Source organism: Balaenoptera musculus, chromosome 15 (assembly GCF_009873245.2).
Source record: "Balaenoptera musculus isolate JJ_BM4_2016_0621 chromosome 15, mBalMus1.pri.v3, whole genome shotgun sequence".
Lineage (NCBI taxonomy): Eukaryota > Metazoa > Chordata > Mammalia > Artiodactyla > Balaenopteridae > Balaenoptera > Balaenoptera musculus.
Window position 1 is genome coordinate 83,435,105 of NC_045799.1, and position 21,342 is coordinate 83,456,446.

At 43.3% G+C, this 21,342-nt stretch overlaps 1 protein-coding gene across 7 annotated transcripts in view; it reads left to right on the forward strand.

Moving 5' to 3' along the window:
* Positions 1 to 21,342, forward strand: part of USP42 (ubiquitin specific peptidase 42) — a 41,918-nt gene that overhangs the window by 15,881 nt on the left and 4,695 nt on the right. For all 7 annotated transcript variants that reach the window (XR_005016576.1, XR_005016578.1, XR_005016577.1 and 4 more), the window contains 12 exons: positions 6,107 to 6,217; positions 7,883 to 7,985; positions 8,834 to 8,901; positions 9,597 to 9,667; positions 10,543 to 10,625; positions 12,646 to 12,757; positions 13,555 to 13,695; positions 13,882 to 13,982; positions 15,111 to 15,264; positions 16,654 to 17,370; positions 17,489 to 17,583; positions 19,280 to 20,743. Coding sequence is in view for 2 of the 7 variants with exons in the window: in XM_036826838.1 (XP_036682733.1) it covers positions 6,107 to 6,217; positions 7,883 to 7,985; positions 8,834 to 8,901; positions 9,597 to 9,667; positions 10,543 to 10,625; positions 12,646 to 12,757; positions 13,555 to 13,695; positions 13,882 to 13,982; positions 15,111 to 15,264; positions 16,654 to 17,370; positions 17,489 to 17,583; positions 19,280 to 20,743 (3,220 nt within the window). In the remaining 5 variants the exon portion in view is untranslated. The remainder of the gene's footprint in view (positions 1 to 6,106; positions 6,218 to 7,882; positions 7,986 to 8,833; positions 8,902 to 9,596; positions 9,668 to 10,542; positions 10,626 to 12,645; positions 12,758 to 13,554; positions 13,696 to 13,881; positions 13,983 to 15,110; positions 15,265 to 16,653; positions 17,371 to 17,488; positions 17,584 to 19,279; positions 20,744 to 21,342) is intronic.

Genomic DNA, 21,342 nt, shown 5'->3' on the forward strand with positions numbered 1-21,342 from the left:
TTGTGGCCCAGGATATAGTCTATCTTGGTATATGTGCTGTGAGCACTTGAAACAAATGTGTTGTTGGGTGGAGTGTTCTATAAATGTTGATCAGATCTCATTGGCTGTTGGTGTTGTTGACTTCTTCTGTGTCCTTGCTGATTTTCTGTTTAATTGTTCAATCAATTGTTGACAGAAGGATGTTGAGGTTTCCAGCTCTAATTGTGGATTTCTGTATGTCCGTTTTCAGTCCTGTCAGAGTTCAATTCATGTATTTTGCAGCTTTGTTGTTTGGTACAAACACATTTGAGATTGCTTTGTCTTTTTGATGGACTGATCCTTTATATAATCTCCCTTTCTCTGATAGTTTTCTTTGCTCTGAAGTCTACTTTATCTGCTATTAATATAACCATTCCTACTTTCTTTGGGTTAATGTTTGCATGACATGTTTTTCCATCATTTTCCTTTCAGCCTGCTTGTATCATTACATTTGAAGTGAGTTTCTTATAGGCAGCATATAGTTGAATCATGTTTTAAAATCTGCTTTGTTAATTTAAGTCTTTTAATTGGTGTAATGTTTATTGATATTTAAGGTGGTTGTTGATATATTAGGACTTAAGTTTGCCATTTTGTTTTTGTTTTCTGTTCTGTTTTTCATTTCTGTTTTCTTATCTCTGCCTTCCTGTGGGTTATTTGAATATTTAAAAATTTGTTTTTTTATGTTTTTGAGTGTATCTCTTTATACAGTGTTTTTAGAGGTTGCTCTAGGTTTGCATTATTTATACATAACTTTTCACAGTCTACTGATGTTGTCATTTTACCAATTCAAGGGAAGTGTAGAAACTTTACCTTCTATCTCCTGTATTCTTCCCTAGTTATCATGTAATTAAATATTTCCTCACATACATTTGGAACCACATCAGACAGTGTTATAATTTTTATTTCAACTATCACATAATTTAAAAAACTCAAAGAGAAGGAAAGCCTATTGTATTTGTCTGTATTTTTGATTACCATGTTTTTTTCTTCCTTTTTGATGTTCCAGGGTTCCTTTTTAAAAAAAATTATTTCCTTTTTGTTTAGAGAACTTCCTTAAGTCATTCTTTTAGGGTAAGTCTACTGGCAACAAATTCTCCTTGTTTTGCTTCATCTGAGAATGTCTTAATTTCACCTTGATTCCTGAAGGACATTTTCACTGGGTATAGGATTCCGGGTTGACAGTCCTTTTCTTTCAGCAGTTGAAAATTATTCTGCTACTTCCTTTGTCCTCCATAGTTTTTGATGTGAAATCCATTGCCATTCAAATAGTTTTTCTCTTATAGGTAAGGTGATGTTTTTTTTCACTACTTCCAAGATTTTTTCGATGTCTTTAGTTTTCATAAGTTTAATTATGATGTGTCTTGGCATAAATATCTTTGTTCTTTTTCCTGTTTAGTGCTTGCTGTGCTTCTTGAATCTATAGAATGATATCTTTTGCCAAATTTGGGAAAATTTCAGCCTTCATTTCTTATAATACTTTCGACCAAGCCTTCTCTCTCCTCTCCTTCTGGGATTCTGATAACATGTGTTTAGATATTTTGTTAACGTCCTGAAGGTCCCTGAGGCTCTGTTCATTTTTCTTTCCCAGTGTGTTCTTTCTGTATTGTTCAGAGTAGGTAATTTCTGTTGTTCTTTGTTCATGTTTACTGATTCTTTCCTCTGTCAGTTCCATTCTTCTACTTAGCTCATCCACTGAGCTGCTTATTTCAGTTATTGTGTTTTTCACTTCTAAAATTTCCATTTGGTTCTTTATATCTTCTATTTGTTGAGTTTTTCTATATTGTTTTATTTGTTTCTAGTATGTTCATAACTACCTGTTGAGGCATTTTTATCATGGCTGCTCTAAAACTTCTGTTAAATAATTCTAACATATCTACTATCTTAGTGTTGGCATCTATTCATTCATTGTCTTTTTTCACTGAGTGAGAAATTCTTGGTTCTTAGTATGATGAGTGATGTTCAGTTGAAACCTGGACATTTTTGTGTTACGTTATAAGGTATTGGATCTTATCTAATATGTGTTTTAGCTGGCTTTCTCTGACACCATTCTGGCAAAGGAAGAAATATTAGGTGGAGATAGAAGTCCACGTTCCCCACTCAGTCTGTTGACACCCAAGGTGGGGTTTGGGGCTCCATGTTCTTCCTGGGCAGGGGTAGGAGTTTCTGCTCCCCACATGATGTCCACTGACACAGCAGTGGCTTTTTACCACTGGGTGATAGTGAAAGTCCTGATTCTGACACTACCCACTGGGGAGTTCAAGGGTTGATTCTTTCTTTCTTTTCTCTCTCTTTTTCTTCCTTTCTTTCTTTCTCTCGCTCTCTCTCTCGAGGTATAATTGATTTACAATATGATATGTTACAGGTGTACAGTATAGTGATTCACAATTTTTAAAGGTTATGCTCCATTTATGATTATTATAAAATACTGGCTATATTCCCTGTGTTGTATACTATATCCTTGTAGCTTATTTTATACATAATAGTTTGTACTTCTTAATCCCCTACTCCTATCATTCCCCTCCCCCTTCTCTATCCCCACTGATAACCACCAATTTGTTCTCTGCATCTGTGAATCTGTTACTCTTTTGTTATATTCACTAGTTTGTTGTATTTTTTAGATTTCATGTGTAAGTGTTATCATACAGCATTTGTCTTTCTCTGTTTGATTTATTTAACTTAGCATAATATGGAGGGATGCTTCTTTATTACTGGGTTTGTGGGTGGAAGTCCAGGCTCTTCATTTGATCTTCACTGACATTGTGGGATGGGGGTGTGGTTTGTTATCACTCAGCATGGATGAAAGTTCCCATTCCTAATTTACCTTTTCTAACACTACCCCAGTGGGTAGGTTGGGATGCTTCATTAAAGCCTGGTAAGTGGAAGATTAGGCTCCCCACTTGGCCATGGGTAGGTGTGGCACCACAGTTTTTCTGTGTGTTTGACTAGGGTAAAGCAGTTTTTGTAAGTTTTCTGCCTTGCTAGGCTGCCCCTTTCCTGGTCCTCTGGCTAGAGGTAGCAGGCTTTCACTGTGGCTTGGTTCCCGCCATTTGTTGGTGTTTCCAGGTCGGTGGCTCCTTCAGCTCCAAGTCTGGAATATATGAAGCACAAAGAAATCCCAGGGAACTCACTGCCATGTCATTCCTTGGGTTCTGAAATTGCTAGCTTGTCTTTTTCTCTCTACCTTTCACAGCTTTCTTATGTTTGCTTCACATACAATGTGCAGGATTTTTTGTTGTACTTAGTGGGAGGAGTAGGGAAAAGTACCACTAATCTATCTTCCGAGAAGTGGAAGGTCTCATCTTTGGTTTTGAAAGATGTTTTCATGGGGTATGGAATTCTCTGTTGACATTTTTCTTTTAATACTTGACAGATGTTACTCCACTGTCTTCTGTCTTGCATTGTTTCTGACAAGAAGTCTGTTGTCAGTTTTACCTTTGTTCCTGTATACGTAATGTTTTATTTCTAACTGCTTTAAAATTTTTCTTTTTATTACTGTTTTTTGTAGTCTTTTGTTTGGGGTTTGTTGAGGTTGTTAGATCTGTAAATTTACTGTTTCAGATTTGTATACCTTTCAGTCATTTAAAAAACCTTCTATTATAATTAACATAAAGTTAATTTCTTTAGTGTACAGTCCTATTAATTTTGGGGGGGTCAGTTTTACGAATTTTAATACAGGTATAGGTTCATGTAAACCACCACCTCAGTCAGAATACACAACTGTTTCGTCACTCTTAAAAACCTTCCTTGTGCTATCCCTTTGTATACAATCATTATTTCTTTGTTCTGTCTCTTCACCTTCCAACTCCAATTACATGTACATTAGGGACAACTTGAAGTCGTCCCACAGGTCACTGATATGCTTATTTTTTGTTGTTGTTATTTTGAGAGGTTTTTTTTTTTTTTTTGAGGTTTGTGTGTGTGTGTTTCATTACAGATAACTTCTGTTTGCTAAGTCTTCAAGTTTACTAATCTTTTCTTCTTTTGTTTCTAACCTGTTATTAATTTCACCTGGTGTGTTTTTCATCTCAGAGATTCTACTTTTCCTCTGTAAAGTAGGTTTGGCTCTATTTCCATGTGTCTCCTTAACATGCTCTTTTTTCTACCTCGAGCATAGAAATTATATATATATATATATATATATATAATGTCTTTTTTAATGTCCTTATTTTTGAGTCTTATATCTGTGTTATTTTCAGGTCTGTTTCTGTTTATTTGCTCCTTGTTAGTGGTCATTTCTGATCTTTCCATGCCTCATCTTTGAGTATATAACTCAGTTGTACTCTTCAATTAGAATTTTATGTTGTTGGGTGCTGGATTTTCTTTTTATGCCTATAAATATTTTTGAGCTTTATTCTGGGACACAGTTATGTTAATGGGAAATAGTCTAGGACTTCCCTGGTGGTGCAGTGGTTAAGAATCCACCTGCCAATGCAGGGGACATGGGTTTGAGCCCTGGTCCAGGAAGATCCCACACTCCACGGAACAACTAAGCCTGTGCGCCACAACTAGTGGGCCTGTGCTCTAGAGCCCGCGAACCACAACTACTGAGCCCACATGCTGCAACTACTGAAGCCCGCGTGCCTAGAGCTTGTGCTCCGCAACAAGAGACGCCACCGCAATGAGAAGCCTGTGCACTGCAAAAAAGAGCAGTCCTCACTCGCCGCAACTGGAGAAAGCCCACGCGCAGTAACGAAGACTCAACGCAGCCAAATAAATAAATGAATAAATAAATTTTTTTTTTTTTTAAAAAAGGAGGGCTTCCCTGGTGGTGCAGTGGTTAAGAATCTGCCTGCCAATGCAGGGGACACGGGTTCAAGCCCTGGTCTAGGCAGATTCCACATGCCGCGGAGCAACTAAGCCCATGCGCCACAACTACTGAGCCTGCGCTCTAGAGCCTGCGAGCCACAACTACTGAAACCCATACATCTAGAGCCCGTGCTCTGCAACAAGAGAAGCCACCACAATGAGAAGCCCGTGCGCTGCAACGAAGAGTAGCCCCCGCTCGCCGCAACTAGTGAAAGCCTGCGTGCAGCAACAAACACCTGACGTAGCCAAAAATAAGTAAAAATAAAATAAATAAATAAATATTTTAAAAAGGAAATAGTCTGGACCTTTTGAGGCTCTTAAAGCTTTGTTAGGCAGGTCTGAGCAGCCTTTAGTTTTAGGCAGTTTCTTGACTTCAGTGTAATTGACATTTAGGACCAGGTAATTCTTTATCGTAGGGGCTGTCCTGTGTTTATTGTAGGATGTTGAGCAGCATTTGTGGGCTCTACCCACAAGATGCCAGGAGCACCATTTAGTCATGAGCTAAGAGTGGTTTTCATTTTTTTAAAAAGTTGTTTAAAAAAAAATGCAACAGAGACCACTGTATGTGGCCAAGAAAGTCAGAATACTTACAGAGAGATTTTGAACCCCTTGTACAGGAGACATTCCTTTACTGTTTGAGACAAATGGTAGTATAAGAAAAAAAATTCTTATTTCTTCAGTATAGACAATAGTTAAGAGCACAGGCTTTGAAATTAGAAGGGTATGATTTGAGTCCAGTTATGTGTCTGCCCCTTAATAACTATTTGACTTTGGGCAAATTTTTAACTCTCTGAGCCTCAGTTTCCTTTCTTGTAAAGTAGAGCCAGTATATACTTATCACTTAGGTTTGCTGGAGAATTAAATGAAAATGAATAAAAGTATATAGCTCAATACATGACACATAGTCACTGTTATTCTTTTTTTTTTTTTTAATATTTATTTGGTTGCGCTGGGTCTTAGTTGCGGCTTGCCAGCTCCTTAGTTGCAGCTTGAAGGCTCTTTAGTTGAAGATCGAGGGCTCCTTAGTTGCGGCCTGCGGGCTCCTTAGTTGTGGCATGCAAACTCTTAGTTGCGGCATGCATGTGGGATCTAGTTCCCTGACCAGGGATCAAACCCAGGCCCCCTGCATTGGGAGTGTGGAGTCTTAACCACTGCGCCACCAGGGAAGTCCTGTAACTGTTACTCTTATTTCAGGAGTGTGCCCATTATTTATAATACCCCTTGATGTATATATAGAGTCATATTTTGCTAATTTGGAGGATTATCATCTGTTATCTTTCAGGTCATGCAGAAGGATTTTGTATGATGTGTACAATGCAAGCACATATTACCCAGGCACTCAGTAATCCTGGGGATGTTATTAAACCGATGTTTGTCATTAATGAGATGCGGCGTAAGTATCCTCTATAGTAGTTTATATTAGTATTTGTTAGCTAATTGGTCTTAATGGTCTAACTGGTAAATGATGAGCTCCTTGTGTATTACAACAAACAGTTTATTGTATATGTATATGTCTTTAATGAATAACAGGTTTTTAGTAAACTGTTTACTATATAAACACATTTTGAAACCTAAAGTGAAAGATGACAATATAGTAAAGAAGGTGGTATTCAGTTTAATATATAAACACATTAAAAATTTTTAAAAACTCAATTTATTGATAAAATCATTGATAAGTTTTACAGTGTTTTTCTCAGATATTTGGATTTCTATGCTAATACTAACTCTAATATTGTCCTGCAGGTTTCTTTAGTTTTCAATTAGTTTTAATTCAGTGAATGAGTATTACACTATACATAGTGATGGGAATTACCAAAATAAAGTTAATTATACTTTTAAAGAAAATTTTATACTCATAACTTAGCAAATTTGTGGATAAATTTCACTTTTTCTATACAATTTTTAAATGACTTTAAAATTTCCTCTTGAATTGTAATGATTCTGATAGGTCGCATGAAATATTTTTATGCACTTTCTGTATGTTTTTTGTAATAAGCTTTTACATCATCTTAATTAACTGAGTTGGAATAAAAAATGCTTGCAAATAAAACAAAAACCTAACTCTTAATCTGGTATCTAGCTGGGTAATTATAGGGGTGGATAATTACACAGTGACAATTTATAATCTTTTTGCCTAAAAAGCTGCTGAAGATAAAGAGATGTTATATTGGCCCTTGGTACTATTAACAGGCCAGAGTAGACAATGCAAAAATTTTTTAAACATTGTAGGATCCTGGCAGAATTTTAGCCAGGGGTGATTTTGTTTGTTTAATTACATGTATAGATCACACACACACACACACACACACACACACACACACATACGGCAGGCATGTCTAATATTTTTAAACTTAGTCTTTAAGAGAGTGTCATTGTGTGTATATACATACATCCATGAACATACACCACCCCGCCAACTCCAAACATATATGGTTGAATAATGAAATTGTCATTTTTGTAGGTCAGAACTGGTAGAATATTGGCAATTTCATATGATTCAAGTTAATATATATTTATATATATTCATACACATTAAAATTCTATGTATATTGTTTATACTTTTGTGTTGTTTTTCATTATTATGTAATTTTGTCTTGCGGCTGTTTAGTCAATTAGAAATAGGACCAAAATGATACTCAGTGGAGAATATAGTATGTTCTCTAGGTTACTGGGATAGAATTTAGATAGGTTCACGTGTTTATGTTTTACATGGATTCTCTCAGGAAGATCTAGGGCCAGATTTAAGATGTGTGCACTGACATAACATTTGGGACAAATTTTTGAAACAGTACAGCCAAAGTTGAATTTATTCAGGTATCATTTTATTGCTGAAGACATAGAGTCTCTGGGCTCTCGGAAACTCTAGCCCATGTGGACTTTTAATTGTCTAAAGGGCCTGTCCTAGCTGTTCTCAGGGGAGCTTATTAATGCTGTTTCCTCATAAAATAATTATCGGGTATTTTCTAACCAACGTATTGACATAAGATGTAACTCTGGGGGGAGTACAGCCCGGCATGTCATGTGATGATACAGCTTTGTCTTTACTCGAACTTTATAGGCATAGCTAGGCACTTCCGCTTTGGAAGCCAAGAAGATGCCCATGAGTTCCTGCAGTACACTGTTGATGCTATGCAAAAAGCATGCTTGAACGGCAGCAACAAGTGAGTACAACACAGCATCGGTCAACCCCCATTCCCACCCCCTGCCCACCTCGCTGGCTCACCAGAACGCAGTCCAGCCTTTTACGACGGGTGTGCAGAGCTCTCTTTCGGCCTCAGCTTTTGACTTTGCGCTGCCTCTTCCTCAAGTGATTGGCATTATTTTCAAATGGTTGAAATTTTAAAAGGTGTGCTTACTATAATGATTTGGATTTAATTGCAGACGTCAGGACATGAATGTTGGTCTTGACGTTATTTAGTTTCTGAGTATCATCACCCCTCTGCAGCTCAAAACTAACCACTTCTCCTTTCTTGTGCCAGCGTTTTCTGAGTTGATCTCTAGACTTTGAAATCTGTATTTGTTCCCTGCGTCTTTCTCACTCTGGTCACTTACCAGTTTCTGCAGTTTCTTCTTTAAAATCTAAATGTGGGCTCAAGAGGAAGATTGGAGAAACAATTAGATAACAAGTCCTAACCCACTTGCTATTGCCTCAACACACCCAGCAAGTCTCCCATTGCCTTCCCGCTGCCACCAGCACTGCCTTGGCCAGGCTGTCCCGGTCTGGATGACAGTCGGCTGCAGAACAGGGGAGAGCGCTCTGTGTTCCCTGCCCTCGCCGGCGAGTCCTCACGCGGTGTCACAGTCCTGCTTCAGGGCCAGATTCCTGCCTCACCCCAAACCCTCACTGTGTTCTCATGAGGCACGGCGATTCTCTAGCTGTCACACATACTGTGCAGCTCTGCTGTTTGAATTCTTGTTCTTTTATAGATGTACCTGCTTTTAAAATCTGGTTATAGCCTCTGTCATTTTTGTAGAACTCTTCTCTCATTTTACTGTTTGACTTTTTCAGATTAGACAGACACACCCAGGCTACCACACTCGTTTGTCAGATATTTGGAGGATACCTAAGATCTAGAGGTAAACTTCTGTTTAAAGGTTGATAAGTGTGACACAGTATGTGGTTTAACAAATGCAAAGGATAGGAAAGGGTTACTAATGGAAAGTGTATCTCCCTTCCAGCCCAGACTCCCATCCCCCATCCTCAAAGGCAGCCCCTGTCCCAGTTTGTGGTTATCCTTCCAGTAGTTTCCTGTGCATGAGCAGACTGGCTGCTTTTCACATTGGAAACCTTTTTACATTTCAGCACATATAGGTCTAACGGAGTCTTTCACAGTTGCAGTAGTATTCCATTTATTTTAGTTCCCTATCAGGGAATTTTTAGATTGTTTCTAATTTTTGTTGTTTTTGTTACCATCAGTGCTTCATTGAACATCCTTGTATACACATGCCTTTATGTCCATGTAAAAGTGTATATACACAGGATAATTTGTTAGAATCTCCTTATCAAAGGGTGTGTTTATTTTAAACTTTGACTCCGCTGTGTCACTCTGCCAAGAGGTTATGCCAGTTTACACTCCAGCCAGTGGTGAACGTGCATCACATTAGTGCCTCTCACTGTGTAGTAGTAAAATTGTTTGCCCGATGTGACAGAAGAAAAAAGTACCGTGTGTTTTTTATTTTGTGATAGTATTTATATGTTCTGTCATTTCAGTAGTTGGTATTGCCATACTGATTATACTTGGCTTATCCTTTGCATTTTCTTTTTATTTCAGTCAAGTGTTTAAATTGCAAAGGTGTGTCAGATACTTTTGATCCATATCTCGATATAACATTGGAGATAAAGGTAAGTTTGATAGTTGTTGTGGTGGTTAAGTTAAAAAAAGTCAGTCATACTTTATGTATTTATAGTTCACTTATGATTTAGACTACACATGTTAGAGAATATAAATTGAAAAATTTAATATGCTAGGACTTTATTTAGAGGAGATTATTTAAGCTTTGTATTAGGCGTCATAAAAAGCTTAAAACGTTTAATAATTTTATTACCTTTTGACTTTTCACTTAATCTTAATAAAACCAGATTCTGATGCCTCTTATTAGCCAAATTTAGGTGGTTGTTATTCTTTAGATCCTGTTTTGCTTCTTGCATTTTCTAAACTCCTATTTTTGGTTGTCTTAAGCTTTTGTTTTTCTGATTACAAGTGTAATACTAATGATAAAAATGAGAAACATTGCAGAGACGTGTGAGATCCTGTCCCTCAGAATGTACTCTTGTTAACGGTTTGATATAAACTGCTTCCAGAGTATTTGTTTACTGTCTATAAAAATGGGTTTATACCTTCAGTCTGTTTGGCCACTTCCTATCTTCATTGCATTTTGCTTGGGCTTTCTGTGTGTTGTGCTTCAGCCGATTTACATGCCTGATTCCTTGCTGGTAGATACTTCATTTGTTTCCAGTTTTATACTATTTTAAATAATGCTGCAGCAAGCAGCCTCTTCACATATTTTTGTTGACTTTAGTCTGCTCTTTTTTTTAATGGGAGGGGAATTAGCTTGGTGTGTACATGTATTAATATAAAACTGAACGTCATAATGAAAGAAGATTTTCTTTTTACATAAAAATTCACATGTGCTTTTATACTTTCGAGTCGTCTTTTTTCTTTTTCCTAACAAGCGGCAGGGAGTGGTAATGTGGTGTTGGTGCTGCTCTGTCCCCAGGCTGCTCAGAGCGTCAACAAGGCGTTGGAGCAGTTTGTGAAGCCGGAGCAGCTTGATGGAGAAAACTCGTACAAGTGCAGCAAGTATGACGGGTGATGCTGGAGGCCGCATGGGGGGCGGGGAGGCTTGGTTTGGAGGGGTTCGGTGTGTCTGCGTAGCCCAGGGCTAGAGTCCCGTTACCGGCTGGGAAGACCCGGGGTCTCTCTTCCCCGGGCCAGGGCACGCTGTGTCTGTGTTTACACTCGTCAGAGAAGTGCACTGAGGAATGGGAGACGGAGCCTCGCTCCTGGGGAGGTGGGTGGGCATGCAGAGGTAAGGTCCTCACTCACCACAGGCTAGAGCTGCCGCGTGTGAAGCTTGGCTGCGGTGGCGTGTGGCGTGTGGCGTGTGTGTCGAGCAGCATTTACATGGACTCTCCTGTGTGAGAGGGTTGGGGTGGATGGGGAGTCACTTTCTCCCAGAGCAGTTCAGGATCTCTCTTAACTGCTGGCTCTTTCCCAGGATTTGGGGCAGTATCTGCTAGAAACCTCGAATTTAAGTTATTCTTTAATGTTTCCCCATCGAGTCGAGAGAGCCTATTTATTTTTTAAAGGGGGCAGTGTATTTCTTCCTTTCTTCCTTTCTTCCTTTCTTCCTTTCTTCCTTTCTTCCTTCCTACCTTCCTTCCTTCCTTTCTTCCTTTCTTCCTTCCTTCCTTCCTTTCTTTCCTTCCTTCCTTCCTTCCTTTCTTTCCTTCTTTCTTCTTTCTTTCAAGATTTATCCATTATTTATTTATTTAATTTATTTTTGGTTTTGTTGGGTCTCAGTTGCGGCATGCAGGATATTTCGTTGCGGCGCATAGGCTTCTCTCTAGTTGTGGCGTGTGGGTTTTCTCTAGCTGTGGCACACAGGCTCCAGGGCACTTGGGCTCCGTAATTGTGGCGTGCAAGTTCCAGAGTGTATGGACTCTGTAGTTTGCGGCACGCGGGCTTTCCAGTTGAGGCATGCAAGCTCAGTAGTTGTGGCGCACGGGCTTAGTTGCCCCGCGGCATGTAGGATCTTAGTTCCCTGGCCAGGGATCGAACCTGCGTCCTCTGCATTGTAAGGTGGATTCTTTACCACTGGACCACCAGGGAAGTCCCAAGAGAGCCTATTTTAAGAAAGCCCTGTTATCATATGTTTTAAGTAGATTTTCATTTTAAGTCAGGTAACACAGGTAAGTGTTGTTATTGAATATGGGCAGACCTCAGGGATAGCGCGGGTTTGGTTCCAGACCACCACAATAAAGCAAACCTTACAATAAAGTGAATCACATGAATTTTTTCGTTTCCCAGTGCACAGAAAAGTTATGTCTACGCTATACTGTAGTCTGTGTGCAATAACATTATGTCTAAAAAACAGTGTACAGACCTTCATTTAAAAATACTTACTGTTAAAAAATACCAAAATAACTAGAATAGTAACATCAAAGATCACTGATCACAGGTCACCATAACAAATATAATAATAATGAAAAAGCTTGAAATATTGCGAGAATTACCGAAATGTGACACAGAGACACGAAGTAAGCAAATGCTGTTGGAAAAACGGTGCCGGTAGACTTGCTCCATGCAGGGTTGCCACAGACCTTCAATTTGTGAAAAATGAAATATCTACAAAGGGTAATAACATGAGGTGTGCCTGGGTTCATTTTGTGGGGGGACAAGGCTCCCTTTCCTCCCAAGACCATAGGGATTTCTCCTTTGTTTTAAACTTCATGGACGTTTCTAGTCTTTACTTTCTTCCTTTTGTATCTGGGCTTAGTTTTCACAGTATTATACCAGCCAGTTTTTCAGTTTGTTTTGAATTGAGAGAAACTTATATTAATCTAATTTAAAAAATATCAGTGACCTATCATACCTGACATTTCAGAACTGTCCTATCTTTTTCTTTCATGCTAATTAAGCAGTTTCCCCCGTACTTTAAATTTTAATATTTTCACTGTTGGTTGAAAAGGGTGGTGTTTCTCATCTCATAGCCTTCTTTTGGAAACTTAATTTAGAATGTTTCAGAGGAATAACAAGGGAAAGATTTAAAAAACCCCATATTAATCTTCTTAAACATTTGTTTCTGTTTTTTTCCAAGGTGTAAAAAGATGGTTCCAGCTTCAAAGAGGTTCACTATACACAGATCTTCTAATGTTCTTACACTTTCTCTGAAACGTTTTGCAAATTTTACTGGTGGAAAAATTGCTAAGGTATGTAGATAATATTATTAATAACCATTTATGTTGAGCCTTTCAAGGCTTAAGTGTCAGCAACTAAATTGAACAGTTTTATTATCTGATTTTCTAAGTTCTTCCAGCACTTGGTAGTAGAAAAAAATGTCAAAGAATTGAGCTAGTAGTTTGGTATGTGTGTTTATGAGCGTATGTGCTTTTTTCTATATCCTTTAGCTGGCTAGACTTTCTGAAGATAAATTGATGATTACTATCTTCATTTGGGCTTCATAGTCAGTGCAGGTGACGAGTGGCTACAGGGAGTGAGCTTGTGTCATTTGAATCCAAAGAGGGTTCCCAGTCAGATCTTGCCATTCTTTCATCAGAGCTTATTTTGTTTATTCATTTGTTTTCTGACTGGTAGTATACTGAATTTTCCCATTTTCTTCCCACTTTCTGAAGATTGAAAGTGGTCAGAAATCCAGTAACATGCAAAAGAAATCTGTTCCTGAATTGTTAAAAATAAAAATAAGACAGTCTGGACTCTCAAATCCAGAGTTGTGATTGTTACCATCTCCTTTGATGGATTTGGAGGATTCACTTAACGTGGATCCTTATTTGTTTAAAGGAAATAAAGAATACAGTGGGATTGCATTAAACACACTTAGGTTCAGGTGTGCTCCAGGTTAATTCTGTCTTTTGAAATGAGGTTCAGTGTGTTGGGTTTCTGCCAGAACATAGGGTGCAGTGCTCTGGGGTCTCCTGTGCCTGTGCACATGGGATAACCTGCACCTTCAGAAATGATGTTCCTTTTTCCTCTTTCCATTCCTGTGTAGGATGTGAAATATCCTGAGTATCTTGATATTCGACCGTATATGTCTCAGCCAAATGGAGAACCGATCATTTATGTTTTGTATGCAGTACTGGTACACACTGGTTTTAATTGCCATGCTGGCCATTACTTCTGCTACATAAAAGTAAGCTCTGTGGATTTTGCTAATAAGTATTTTTACAATACACTGTAAGATAGCCCTGGCATTTTGGGGAGGAAAGGTGGGGCTTTTACAGTTAAAATGTGAAAGCCCATTTTTCTTACGTCTGTGGATTGGTGTTCCCTATTTACCTAATTGTATCTAATATCTCTTTTATTGGCTGTTTTGCAGGCTAGCAATGGCCTCTGGTACCAAATGAATGACTCCATCGTATCTACCAGTGATATTAGATCGGTACTCAGTCAACAAGCTTATGTTCTCTTTTATATCAGGTATTGTCAGGAAAGCAAATTTTCATCTTTTCTGTTATGTCATCTCTCTTCCTCTCATCAACATATTTAAATTCGATATTGTTTGTTTAAACAGCATCTCGATGGTGGGGAGAGTAAGGAAGGTGGTTTTCAGTGTGGATCATGAGTTTGCTTTAGCTCCCAGCTCTTCGGCAGGTTAATAAAGAAACATGCAGAAGAAAGGGAAGGCGGTAGTCTCAGAGGGTGGGCTTCTGCTGCTGGTGGCAAACCGGGTGGGCCAGGGGGCCTGGGAGGCAGTGAGCGGAGGCCTGGAGAAGGGGACTCTTGAGTACCTGGGTGTGGTCACCTCTCAGGCACTGAGCACAGGCGGCCAGCCACCTCCCTGGGCCAGGCCTGGGCCAGCGCCAGCACCCCTGCTGCTGCTGCACATTCTGACTCGCTAATTCCATTTCTGGGAACGTAGGGCCTTGGAGCAATCTGATGTGTGCTCCAGTGTATTCATTTGTAGTAGCTGGAAATTAAGAACATCGTGAAATTTCCATCAATAGCAGAAGATCATATAAATTGTAGCAAATCCATATGATGGAATACAATGCAGCTGTTAAAAGTGATTTTTATAAAGCTTTTTAAAATGATATGAGAGAGTGCTCCGTATATGGAGGAAAAGCAGTTTGAAATTTTACACACTGATACTGAAGAAACCAGTACAGGCTAAATAAAGCCTGGAGGAAAATCCACTCAATCTGAATAGTGGACGCCTCGAAGCAGTGAGGGGAGGCACAGTGTTTTTGTTGGTTTCTAACTTTTCAGGATATTACAGATTTTTCTACAATGGTATGTATTTACAATTAGAAAAATAGAAATAAAAAAGAAAAGAAAAATACCTTTCAAAAAATTAAAAAATTAAAGAACAGTAGCTTTCAGATAGTGGCATCCTCAGAATCCACAGTTCAAAATACCGTTTGCCCAGTGACCCTGTTATCTCCCGATCTGAGCACCCGGCGTTGGCCTGGACCTGACGGGGACCCTGCGTGGAGCTCTGCGCGTCGTGTCACCTGTTACCTGAGGGTGGGGTGTACATGAATCTCTTTGGGGGAGACGTCCCATGTGTCCCAGTGTCCCTTGAGCACTGTCACTCTCTGTCCCCAGGTCCCACGATGTGAAAAACGGAGGTGAACTTAGTCATTCCGCCCACAGCCCTGGCCAGTCCTCTCCCCGACCGGTGGTCAGCCAGCGGGTTGTCAGCAGCAAACAGGCGGCGTCCGGGTTTATGGGAGCACAGCTTCCCTCTCGCATGATGCAGGTAGCGTTCCACGGCAGAATGCCGTCTTCATGTTCACCTTTCCAGCCCTCTAGTTAACACTGCAGTGGTCGTCATGACCTCATCTACAACTGAATTTCTTGGCCAAAAAGTTTATTCGAGCTGTTTATTATATTTCAAATATACAGAAAATCCCTGAGTATGAACACAAGGATCAAGAAGAAAGTCTGGTGTAAGTCTGTTTAAACGCTAGAGATTTTAGCTCCCACCTTGGACTTCCATTCACTTAATGGATTAAATGTTTGGGGATTCTTGGTTAATGCTGGCCTCCAGGAAAGTGACGCCTTTACAAAAAGAACACTTCAGTCGTGTCCGTTTAGCCCTTTCAGGCATGTGGCGTTTTCTGTCTGCCGTCAGCTGGGCCTGGTCACGCTCCCTCATGGCTTCTCGGGGGGAGTGGAAGGTACGCCTGGTTCGCGTGAAGCCCCGAGTCCTCAGTGGAGGCCTGCCTTTTGCTTGACGTAGGTGTTGAGATTGTGGACATGTTGGACTTGTTGGAATAGCCTGTATACACCTTGGAATAATCCTGTCACCTGTGCCGTAGTGTCGTAACAGCCTTCAATTTGATAGGGACTCACAGATTGAGTGGCTTAGGGAGCTAAGGCAGCAGGTCCTGCACTGGGCGCTGCCTGCGTGAGGCCTCAGGACACGGCCAGCTGGAGAGCACATGCCCTGTGTGGAGGGGCCACTGCTGTTGCTTTTTCAAGAGGTTTTTTGGTTTTTGTTGTTTTTTTTTTTTTTAACTATGAAGCCTTCCAGTGTTAGGATAGCAACTAATTCAGATATTTAAGAAAACATTTTGAAGACCAAACAGAATTTATCTGTGAGTCAGAATTCACCCATGACTACCAGTTTGCCACTTCTGGGTTATAGCAGCAAAAGTTGGGATCTGGAGCAAAATAACTGCTCGAGCAGGAGTCGGAGATGATGGGGGCAGGGATGGCTTAGTGAGCGTGTCTGTCCACGTGCCTGTTGCCTTGGCCCGTGGGAGTTCCCCGTGGCTGGCACTCCCTTCTGCCCGGACTGCGGTGGGCTCCCTGGAAACCATGCAAGGAGAACCTGTGTGACTCCATGCCCAAAGGGACCTGCTTCTTTCTGTCAAATTGGAGCAGGAAGAATTTGGTCTGGGTGTTGTTCTCTGACAAAAAGAGTGGTCCCTGTTCACCAGAAATTCATTCTCAGAAAACTGTGCCCTGTGAAAGGTTTGTGGTGGGCAGGCCCACAGGAGAGGGGGAGGGCTTTCTTGGTGCGTGAAACTCGTTATTCACAAAAGAAAAAGATAACCAAAGTGGGAGAGGCCCACGGTCTCAGGTTTCTGAGTCTGCGACTGTTTCTGGGGCTCTCACCTGGCTGTGGTCTGCTTGTTTCCAGAACCCACCTCATCTAAATGGGACGGGACCCTTGAAGGAAACGCCGAGCAGCTCCATGTCAAGTCCTAACGGGAATTCCAATGTCAGTAGGACTGGCCCTGTTAACGCCTCAACGTCTGTTCAGAACTGGTCAGTTAACAGGCCTTCAGTTATTCCAGAACATCCCAAGAAACAGAAAATCACGATCAGTATTCACAACAAGTTACCTGTGCGCCAAGGTCAGTCTCAGCCTACCCTTCACAGCAATTCTTTGGAGAGCCCTAACAAGCCTGCCCCGTCTTCTACCATTACCACTTCTTCTGCAATACAGTCTACCTCGAGTGCCCCCGTGATGCCCGCGTCTAGTAAGGTCACAAAGCAGATCACCCTGAGGGAGTCCTGCCCTGAGCCTCTGATGAACGGCAGGTCCAAGCTGAGCTCCGGCGTGCTGGTCCCGTATGGTGCCGAGTCGTCCGAAGAGTCCGACGAGGAGGCGAAGGGCCTCGGCAAGGAGAACGGTCTTGGTCCCCCCGAGAGTGCGTGCGCCCCTGCCCCGGAGGCCGAAGATGTCGGGGCCTCTCCGCACGAGCTCCGAGAGCCCGTGGCTCTAAATGGTGCTACCAGTACGGACAGTGACCCGAAAGAAAACGGCCTGCCCTCGGATGCTGCCACCTGCCAAGTCCAGCCTGCTCTACACTCAGAAAACCCCTTTTCTAAGGCAAACGGTCTCCCTGGGAAGGTGAGCCTGCACCGGGCGGGGCAGGGGCGGGCTTTGCTTCCCCCCTCGTGTCTGGCGGGTCACGTGGCTGGGTTTCAGGTGGCCCCCGGAGCTGAAATCTCTCTGTTTTTTATTGTAGTTGATGCCCGCTCCTTTGCCACCTCTCCCAGAAGACAAAATCTTAGAGACCTTCAAACCCAGCAGCAAAGGGAAAGGCTGCACAGATGAGACGAGGTAGGACACTGTCCCAAGGCCGTGGGACGCAGGCCGGGGAGCCACAGCAGGGCCTGTGGGTGCGGCCGCTCGCGGAAGTCTCGGTGAAGCTTTTGGACCCTGGAATGATTTGAATAACGATCTGTCGAACTCGTTCATGTTCCTTTTAAGAAAGTAAAGTAAACACGTACAGGGTCTGTTAGTCCAGCTGACGCCCCCCCTCCCGCAGGGCCTCCTCTCTGGGGCTCGTCCGCAGCCCCCGGTGGAGCCTCCCGCCGGCACCGTCCCACTCAGCCCTCCGTGTGACAGGCGCCGGAGGAGGTGTGAAGCGGGTGGCGCAGGGCTTCTCGACTGTCCGGTAGCGAAGACTTTGTTTTGCTCCCTTTAGAATTCTGAATTAAATTCCTAGTTAAGATGCTCTGTCTCCACACTTAAAAAGAAAAAAAAGAAGTCAGTGCATTGACCTCAGCGTCATGTAACGGGAGTAGAAGGAAGGGTCAGAAGGCAGTGGCGTGTGGCCATGCCAACAAGCCGGGAGGCGGGGCCACCGCAGGACACGGGCTGGGCCAGCAGCTCGGCACCACGCACAGGTCACGTCACGCATGTCAGCGCCGTGACGTCCTCCTGGTGGACGAATTGCGGCCAAGTTCTGACCAACCTGAGATCGACACCCTAGCGGTGTCTGTGAAGCGGCCAGTAATAGAGCCGGGGTTTTTCACCCACGTGAACGCTGGGACGTGGGCTCTTCTGTGGGGCCGCCTGCCTCGCCCCCGCCCACTGGTGCTGGTGAGGCTCCCCCATCGTGGGGCTGACCCAAAAATGCACCCCCCGTTTCAGAAGGGCCCTGCGGGGGGCGTGCCCTCACCAAGAACCACTGTTAGGAACGCTCACTTAGAAAAACGAGCAAAGCGCACGCACTCCCGGTCGACCGTGAAGAGGGGGCACTTGAACACTCAGTCCCTGGCAGGATGGCTGTCCTCCTTTCTCTATCCTTGTCCGGCTTAGTTTGTCTTCAAATGTAACGTGCGTGAGAATTACGACAGGTGATTGTATAAGCAGTCAGTCCCCAGCTACGCACGTTTCCTAACCTCACGTGCGGCCTTGAACACGTCACTGCCACGCTCGAGATCACACGTGTCTTCTCTCTCCCAGATATTTTCCCGCTGCAAAGCGGGCCCGCTTTAGGGTTCTTCTTGCTTTCTGGCAGCTTTCATTAACTTCGAGACTCCATCAAAAGCAAGGCAGAGTTCTTTTACTACAGAAAGTGTTTCTAAAGCCTCAGTGATTCCTCACAATCTGTAGGTAATTCAGGGAGCTCTTGGCTCTGTCTGGAGGTAGCTACTCTAGCTCCGAGGCTCCAGGAAAATTCAGAGAAAAGGGATCCAAAGGAAAAGTAAGAGCCCCATCGTTATTTGACTTTTTTGATGGTCCAGACTTAGTTATTAAGAATTAGAAGTATATCTGAAAACAGAAGGCGCCTAGAATTGCAGAATTATTATTGCTGAAAAATGGGGTAGGCTTGATACAAATTTTTACATTTTTATTTAATGAGAAAATTTGACGTTTCCAAAAATGATAAGCCCAGTTTTAGGTTTAAACCAGATGTAGTAAAGCCATAAAATATTTAGTAAACGAACGATTTCAAGTGTTTGTCCCTGTGAGCCAGAAAGCAAACAAGTAAATGCTGATTTCTTTCCTTCTTTCGGTGGGGCTGCAGTACGACTGGGACAGAGGAGAGGCCTCCGCAGGACCCTGAGGCTGACCTGGAGGCTGGCAGCTCCGCTCCCGATTCCCGTGAGAACCTGGAGCTGGTCACGAGCCTTAGCAGCAAATTCAAGAAGGTTTTGTCGCCCTCGGACCCCAGCATCAAACCTACCAAAGAAGAAGTCTCTGAAAACATTTTGGCAAAACCCGAGGAGGCTTTGCCGAGTATCAACACCTTTTGTAACACCAACAAGGATACCCTCGGGGATGATCAGCTTCCTAAACCGTGTGACCCTGGGAATTTAACAAATGATCAGAGCAAACCGTCCCAGGACGTGAAAGGGATGTTACCAGAGTGTCCCCAGGACCCGGCGGCAGCAGAAGCAGCGGGGAGGCTGAGCCCGAGTCCCTTGTCACGTACCGAGGGCGACTGTGAGCCTGAGCCCTTGGGTCACAGCAGTCGGGACAGAGGCACGGATGTGGAGGGTCCCCCTCAAAGCACAGGGGTGTCCGCAGATGGGGTGCCCTCTCCGCAATTAGACAGGATCGCAGAAAACCGTCCAGAGGGGGTCCCCGAGCAAAGTAACGGTGAGAGAGGTGAAGATGGTAAGGCCGGGCAGAAGGTCCAGGAGGCTTGTCCAGTGCAGGAAAAAATCAGCAGCCTCAGAAAGGTGGACCGAGGACATTACCGCAGCCGGCGAGACCGGTCGTCCAGCGGCGAGCGCGTGCGGGCGAGCAGGAGCAGGACCGAGGACCAGCGTCGCCGGAAGCGGCCCCGCCACGGGCGGGAGCAGCCCCGGTCCGAGTGGCCCGAGCCCTGCGCCGCGGCCCCGCACGCCTCCTGCCCCGGGTCCCTGGCCAGGTCCGGCCACCGGCGCTCCCGGAGCAGGGGGGCCCCCGACCAGGAGTGGGGCCGCTACCACCACGGCGAGGGCGAGCACGCCTGGGCCTGGGAGAAGCACTACCCGGACAGGATGCGCTGGGGGCGGTGCAGGTACCACCACGACAGGTGCGCCCCGTACCCGGCCCGCGAGCCGCGGGACTGGAGGCCCTTCCACGCCGAGCGAGAGTACGACCGAGCCGGGCCCTATGGCGGCCGGCCGTACAAGGACCACTACAGAGGCCGGAAGGGCTACGAGCCGGCGGCCAAAGAGAGGGACCGGCACCGCTTCAGCAGCCCCCGGGCGGGCCTGGCCCACGCGCCCCCTCCGCACCCCGCTGACAAGCACGCCCACGAAAAGGCTGCGCTGGGGGCTGAAGACAGCAGCTGTGGCCTCGCCGGTCGGTTTCACGAACACAAGGACGTCAAGTCACGGAAACCGAGGTACGGTAGTGTAGGGAATGATGACAGTCACGTAGAAAAGAAAGCCTGGAGAAGCTTACAAAAGGATCCTTTAGAGGAGCCTAAAGTGAAGAAGCACAAAAAATCAAAGAAGAAAAAGAAATCCAAAGACAAACACCGAGACCGAGATTCCAGGTGAGGGTGTGTGTGCTTGGTGACCTGCGAAGGGCTGTGTCCTGTGTATGTGACTCTGATTTGTATTTTTTATCTCTGTGGGTTTTGGACTTCCCTGTTTTTGTAGATTCCTAAAACTTACCTCTGTGTTAAGCTGGATCTTATCTCATGGTATTTTGAAATGCCCGAAAACCATCTTTTAAGATGATTTTGCCGTTTTCAGTTAGTGCTTTTTAACTTCTAGGAGCAAGTGTGCAGTGTTTGGTAGATAAAACTTGGGATTCTTTGACTTCACAGTGATTGTTAATATGTTTATTCACAGATGTAGTTATATTTTCACGTCTGCTGATACTTCCTTCAACCTCAGTGACTGCCGTGTGGCAGGAAATGGGAGGCCGCCATCCTACTGAATGTGCCTGTGACCCAAAGGGCTGAGACACATCATTTGTTGCATTTGCCTCTGTCTAGTTTTCTGTCTCCATTTCTCAGTTTGAAATCTCATTGGGACATTTGTTTTTGTATTTTTAAAAAGCTAAATTGGTCAGTAGTTTTCTTGAAAATGACTTCTCCACAATGAGAGGGGTGGGCACAAACAGTTACTGCGCGTTGTGTGCTGTACA